The 7,123-nt window shown below is 56.6% G+C and overlaps 1 protein-coding gene across 1 annotated transcript; it reads left to right on the top strand.

The window, feature by feature from the left end:
- The first annotated feature begins 548 nt into the window (after positions 1–548).
- LOC142865863 (uncharacterized) lies at positions 549–5,664 on the top strand. Its single transcript, XM_075999337.1, has 2 exons — positions 549–620; positions 3,568–5,664. The coding sequence occupies exon 2, from the start codon at positions 3,634–3,636 to the stop codon at positions 5,119–5,121; it is 1,488 nt and encodes a 495-aa protein (XP_075855452.1). The 5' UTR covers positions 549–620; positions 3,568–3,633; the 3' UTR covers positions 5,122–5,664.
- The last annotated feature ends 1,459 nt before the right edge of the window (positions 5,665–7,123 follow it).

Below are 7,123 nucleotides of genomic sequence, written 5' to 3'. Positions count from 1 at the left end.
TAAACAAACGAACCAAAGTCTACAGTGCAGTCTGGGAAGAGAGCCTGTCTTGCCCGTCTTGTCCCACAGGCCACTGCAATCCCGGGCGCTGCAGCCCCCACCCGACATCCGGCCTGGGACCCGCAGACATTCTCGGCAAGGGCTGCAGCTGAGCCCATGCTCAGGGGTGGCGGGGACAGGGACCGCTCGCCGGGCACTTAATCAAAGAGCAGGAAACCACGATGAGGACCCTCAGGAGTGAGGACAGAGGGTCCACACGCCCCACAGAGAGGGCCCACAGGGTCCTGCTCGGCTCCTGCTGGCAGCCCTGGGACACCCGGCATGTCCCCCGCCTGACCACTGCCCCCAACGGCCACCTCAGGTGACTCCGGGAGTCAGAGCCTCGTGAGACCCGAGGCCCTGTCAGGTCCAGAGAGGGCGGGGCCCCGGCCCTGCCAGGCATCAGGGGCGGGACCCTGAGGGAGACTGAGGCCTCCCACCACCAATCCCGTTCCACCCCTGCTGTCAGCCCTGGGAAACCCATTATATCGGGCCCAGGATGTGACGTCCACCGACTTCCGCCTGGGGGGATGACAGAGGCGAGGCCTTTGGTGTGAGATCCAGACTTCAGGTGCTCAGAGGTGAGAGGGCCGAGGTTCTGTTAGGAGAGAGGTGAGACGCTGAGGGAGGACTGAGGAGGCCCCACCCCAGGTAGAGGGTCCCCAAATAATCCAGCTCCCCGCCTGCTGTCAGCGGTGGACCACCCCCGCGACAGACGCCTCAGGCTGAGCCCCTCCCCCAGCTTATTCCTCAGAGGACTCTGGGGGTCAGAGCCTGGTGTGACCCAGGCCGACTACGGTCCATAGAGGGGGGATCCAGGCTGGGCCACATCCCGATAGGGGGCCCCACAGTCCATCCTTGCCTGGCTGTCAGCCCTGGGAAGCCCCTGGTATGGGCCCGGATGTGACATACACCGACGTCCGCCAGGGGGCTGACTGAGGCGAGGGCCTTTGAGGTCCAGACTTCCGGTAGACCGGGAGGAGAAGGCCCAGGCTGTGTTAGGAGTGAGGTGAGATGACGAGGGTGGGCTGAGGAGGCCCGACCCCAATGTAGAGGGGCCCAAATAATCCATCTCGACCTCTACTGTCAGCCCTGGGAAGCCCCGATTGTTGGGGTGGGGCGGGATCTGACATCCACCGACGTCCGACTGGGGGGCCTGAGGGAGGTGAAGGTTGTTGGTCTGAGATTCGGACTTTAGGTTGGCGGAGGGGAGAGGGCCCAGCCTTTGTTAGGAGTGAGGTGAGATGATGAGGGTGGACTGAGTGGACCCCGCCCCAGGTAGAGGGTCCCCAAATACTCCAGCTGTGCCCCTGCTACCAGCGGTGGACCACCGCGGCACAGACGTGTCAGGCTGAGCCCCTCTCCCTTAGGATTTATGGGACTCTGGGAGTCGGAGCCTGGTGTCACCGGTGTCTGACTCAGCAGCATAAAGGTCTTGCCCTAAGGGAGGACAGAGAGCCCCCCCTTACACCCCTATAGGGGGCCCCACAGTCCATCCTTGTCCCTGCTGTCAGCCCTGGGAAGCCCCGGGTGATGAGGGGGGCCAGATGTGACGTCCACCGACTTCCTTCCAGGGGGTTGATAGCGGCAAGGACCTTGGTCTGAGGTAGAGACTCCAGGTCAGCTGAGGGGAGAGGGCCCAGGCTCTGTTAGAAGTCAAGGTGAGATGCTGAGGGTGGACTGAGGGGGCCCCCACGCAGGTTGAGGGGCCCCGAATAATCCAGCTCTGTCCGTGCTGTCAGTCTGGGGAAGCCCTGGTGTAGGGGCACCCAGGCAATACTGAGGACCCCATAGAATCACCCCTGTCCCTTCTGTGACCCTGGGAGGCCTTGAACAGACTTTAGACTGAGATGCCTCCCGAATTCAGCCTTGGGAATCTGATGGGTTAGGATGCAGGGGTGGGGACCCAGGCCCTGCCAGGGGACAATGGGAGGAGGCAGAGGGAGGACAATGAGGACCTTATCCCCCAGTACAGAGGGGGACCTCAGCACTGGGAGGCCCTGGGCAGCGTGGCCAGATGCGGTGTGTCTTTGCTTCTGCCTTCGTGGTGTCAGGGAGGGCACGGCCTTGGTCAGAGGTGTGGGGCCTCAGTTCAGCAGAGGGAGCAGTCCCAGGGTCCAGAGCGAGGACTCGGCGGTCCCCCATCCCAGACATGGAAAACCTGCCCCTGCTCTCTGCCCTGGGAGGCCCGGGGCAGGACTGTGGGGGAGAGACGTGGCCCCACACTTCCTCCTTGGGTTCTCAGGGAGATGGTGGCCTTGGTCTGCAAGATGCATCTGCAGGTCAGCCGATGGGAAAAGGTCCAGTCCCTGTGAGGGGTAAATATGAGTACCTTGAGGACACTGTCGACAGACGAGGCCCGTCCCCCCGGAAACCCACTTTTTCTGTGAGCCTGGGAAACCTCACACAGGGTGTCCTTGTGTGCTGCACCCTCCCTCCTGTCTCCTGGGTCTCAGGGAGGTGACAGCCTGGGTCAGAGGGACAAGGACTGTCAGCAGAGGGAGGAGTCCCAGGATCTACAAGGCCCCATGTGTGCACCCTAGCCAGTGAGGACTGAAGTTAACCCCAGCCTAGAACACTGCCAGGAGCTCTACAGAAATATGCCCTGGCCCTGCTGACAGCCCTGGAAACCCTGCACAAAGCTATCAGGCTGAGGTCCCCTCTCTCATATCTGGATCATCTGTCAGGGAGGTGAAGGCCTTGGTCTGAGGGGGCTACACACAGGTCAGCAGAGGGAGGGTCCCAGTCCCTGGCAGGCAGCAAGGTGAGGACCAAGCAGTTTCCTCCCCGAGGACATACGGACCCCACTGAATCTGGCCACCACCTGCTGTCTTGTCTCAGAGGCCCTGGGCAGCCGTGGCCAGATGTGGGGCCCACTCACTGCCTTCTGCTCCGTATCAGGGATGTGAGCTCCTGTTCTGAGAGTTTGCAGGCCACTAGAGGGGTGGGGGTCTAGGGGCCTCGAGGCAACAGATGAGAAAACTGAGTCAGCACAAAAGGGCCCATGTACCCCAGGACAGTGGGGACCCGAGAGAGCCCAGCCTAAGCTCCTGACAGCACTGAGGGAACCAGGACTGTGTGTGTATCTGCAGCCTCTGGGCCACTCACTTCCTCTTACATGGGCTTCAGGAGCCCACAGTGAGACCTTGGGCTGAGGCAGTGTCCTCAGGTCACCGAGCAGTGTAGCAGGTCACCGAGGCCCAGGCAGTGTCAGGAGTCAAGGTGAGAGGCGCACACCCTGAATGTGTGCCAGAGGCCCTGCCTTTCCCAGGACACAGGGGACCCAATAGTGCCTGACCCCATCACCCACCCACTGTCAGCCCTGGAGCCTCGTGCTCTGCCGGCCTGCTGCCCTCTGGGAGCCATATTGCTTCCTCATTGAGACGTTCAGGAGACAAGCCGACCAGGAGAGGAGCCCTGGGAGGCCCCAGAGCATCACCTAAGGAGAAGGCTTGTAGACTGGCCTTTGTTAGAGTCCCCAGGGTGTGGTTCTCACTGAGGCCGCTGACATGCCCCCTCTCTTCTCAGGCCTGTGTGTCTCCATCACCCATCTCCTGCCCACACTCCTGTGTGCTGTACCTGACCAGAGCCATCATGCCTCACCACCACGATGATCAAAGAAATCAGTGCGGCAGTCTTGAGAAAGGCCTTCAGGCCCAAAGGGTGGCTCAGGGCCTGGTAGGTGCACAAGCTCCCGGGGCTCAGGAGGAGGAGGTGGCTACCTCCTCTACTGTGATCCCCAGCATCCTGGAGGAGGCTGGTGCTGCTGAAACACCGAGTCCTCCCGGGAGTCCTGAGGGAGACTCGTCCTCCCCCACTAGCCTGGCCTCCAGTCCAGAGTACGACTCGGATGAGGGATCCGGCAGTGAAGCAGAGGAGGGGCCAAGCACTTACAAGGATCCAGAAGACTCGGCCTCCAGTCCAGAGCACCACTCCGATGAGGGATCCAGCATCGAAGAAGAGGAGGGGCCGAGCACTCCTGAGGATCCATCGGACCCGGCCTCCAGTCCAGAGCACCACTCCGATGAGGGATCCAGCAGTGAAGAAGAGGAGGGGCCAAGCACTTACAAGGATCCAGAAGACTCGGCCTCCAGTCCAGAGCACCACTCCGATGAGGGATCCAGCATCGAAGAAGAGGAGGGGCCGAGCACTCCTGAGGATCCATCAGACCCGGCCTCCAGTCCAGAGCACCACTCCGATGAGGAATCCGGCAGGGAAGAAGAGGAGGGGCCGAGCACTCCTGAGGATCCATCGGACCCGGCCTCCAGTCCAGAGCACCACTCCGATGAGGAATCCGGCAGCGAAGAAGAGGAGGGGCCGAGCACTCCTGAGGATCCATCGGACCCGGCCTCCAGTCCAGAGCACCACTCCGATGAGGGATCCAGCAGCGAAGAAGAGGAGGGGCAGAGTACTCCTGAGGATCCATCAGACCCGGCGTCCGTGCTGCAAGAGGCACTAGAAGAGAGGATGTCTGATTTGGTTCATTTCCTGCTCCTCAAGTATCGCTTCAAGGATCCGATCACCAAGGCAGAAATGCTGAATATTGTCCTCAATGATTACCAAGATCACTTCCCTGAGATCTTTATGAAAGCGTCCGAGTGCATGCAGATGGTCTTTGGCGTGGATGTGAAGGAAGTGGATCCTGCCGGCCACTCCTATGTTCTCGTCACCACCCTGGGCCTCACCTACTATGAGGAGCTGAATGATGACCAGCGTTTTCCTAAGTCCGGTCTCCTGATCATCATGCTGGGTTTGATCCTCTTCGAGGGCGACTGCGCCCCGGAGGAGGTCATCTGGGAAGCCCTGGGCGGGATGGGGGTGCATGCTGGGAGTGAGCATTATATCTACGGGGAGCCCCGGAAGCTCATCACCCAGGATTGGGTGCAGGAAGGGTACCTGGAATACCGGCAGGTGCCCGACAGCGATCCTGCATGTTATGAGTTCCTGTGGGGTCCAAGGGCCCATGCGGAAACCAGCAAGATGAAAGTCCTGGAGTATGTGCTCAAGGTCAATCGGAGCGATCACAGATCCTTCCCACTCCTGTATGAAGAGTCTGTGAGAGATGAGGAAGAGGGGGCGTGAGCAAGAGTTGCAGCCAGCTATGGGGGGAGGGCCCAGGGCCAGTGCACATCCGCGTCCCCTTCCAGCAGCTCCTCCTGCCCCATGAGAAATGAGTCCTCTCTCTACTCTGTGTTTGAAGAGAGCAGGCAGTGTTTTAAGTAGTGGAGGGTCCGAGTAGCTTGGGGAAACCACCAGAGCATAACATTTTGTGCTCCTGTTACATTTGGGTGACTTAGAAATTGACGTTTGTTTTCCTTTTGGCATTTTAAAAAATTTGTTCTTTTTCATTGAAGATTTAGTTAGCTTCACCACCTAAGTTGGTGAATGATATTGACCACACATGTAATTTTATCAAATGTAAGAGTTCACTGTTTTGTAAAACGAACGAGGAAACCTTCCATTTCATGTTGTTGCTTGGAACAAGGTGGAATTGGAATTTTCATTGCAATAGGAATTTTCTTAGAAATGTGAAAGAATGTTGCATTTAAATATATGGAGCTATGAAATAGAGCAATAAAATTTAAAGACAGTTATTTCTTGGCAGCTTATTCCTTTTCATGTGTTTTTCTATGAAATTAAAATGTATGCATGTATGTGAATTTTCTTGTCTTATTTCAGAATGTAGGAGAAATTTAATCTCAATAAATAAGAGCCCCTGCTCCCTGGCACATTGGTTCCCCAAGTATCCATTGAGCACCTGCTCTTTGGAAGGCCCTGGGTTAACGGAGACACTAGGGTGAGCCAGACCCGCCCCTGCCCATAGAATGAGAGAGTCTAGGAGCTGCAGTCATATAATTAAGGTGGCGAGATGCCCTCTAAGTCCTAAAGAACAAGTGACGGAAGGGTTGAAGGGTGGTGCTTCTGGTGAGAGCAGTGGGGTGTGGGTGCCCTGAGCCAGGGCGGTTTGGGGCTTTGGGAAACTGCAGTTCCTTCTGTGGGAGTTGGTTTTAATGAAGCTGGGTGGTGGCAGGGCCGGACTCTCAGACCATGTGACTTGTCACTTAGGGCTGATGTCAAAACCTGGAAGGGAGAACTGCCCTGAGCAGTTCCTTCTGGATGATGAGAAAAGGAGAGAGGAATCTCCCCCTGGGGCAGAAGTGGAAGGCGTCCCATGCTCTTAGCCCACTGTGGCTGAGCACAGTACAGGAACCAGGTGATTGACTCCCGTTGTCTGCAGGTAGTCCCTGCGGGATAAGGGTGACTCTCCCATGAAGTAAGGCCCAGAAGCCACTGGCCAGGTATTCATCTGCCCCCTCCCCCCACCCCCGGGAGAACCAGAGCTGACCCTATTAAAACTGAATTTTAATTAGGTCGTTTGTAGTGTAAGTTGGACAACTGTAAGCAAGATCTAGATTTGGGGTGGTGATGAAATGAATGAAAATAGTGGTTTAGATGGAAGAGAAGCTGGGAGGAAGGAAAGTAGTTGGGCCTTAACTCCATGTAATATTAGGATATTCACGTTAGATGCACCTAACTGGGGAAGACTCCCAGACACTTACTTACTGAAATAATAAATCCTCGTGGAACATTTACTGGGCAGCATTTTTGTGTGATTTTCGGTTCAGGTTTTTATTCAGCTGCGAATTCTCTGAAATGACCTGGAGGACAAAAGTATTTTCTGGAGGACACAGTGGGTCCAGGGTCAAAAATCATATTAGAAAGAATTGACAGTGGTTAAAGTTGCCATGTACGCCAGGCACTGTGCCAGGTGTTTTAGTACATTTCCTACATCCCAACATTCCTACAAGACACTACTTAAATCCACGTTACAGACGAAGAACCTGAGGCTCACATTGCTGAGTCACTTTCCCAAGATCATATGCCTAGTGAATGACAAGTCTGCTCTGAATTCATCTTCAGCCCACACTGTTCTCACTCCTCCCAGCCTTAGGTAGAGCTCTGTCTCTGAGTTCATTTCTCTTCTCAGTACTCCCTGATGTCTCTCAGGTGACAAAAAGAAGGACCGTGTGGCTGTGCTACTGAAAGCAGGCCTAACAAAGGAAGGCGATGATGATAATGAAAT

This window comes from Microcebus murinus, chromosome X, assembly GCF_040939455.1.
Source record: "Microcebus murinus isolate Inina chromosome X, M.murinus_Inina_mat1.0, whole genome shotgun sequence".
In the NCBI taxonomy this organism is placed as follows: domain Eukaryota; kingdom Metazoa; phylum Chordata; class Mammalia; order Primates; family Cheirogaleidae; genus Microcebus; species Microcebus murinus.
The sequence above is the reverse complement of the archived record's forward strand: the minus strand, read 5'-3'. Positions and strand labels throughout refer to the sequence as shown.

What these genes read in the sequence shown, in the direction of transcription:
- LOC142865863 (XM_075999337.1), top strand. Translation starts at nt 3,634, where the DNA reads ATGCCTCACCACCACGATGATCAAAGAAATCAGTGCGGCAGTCTTGAG.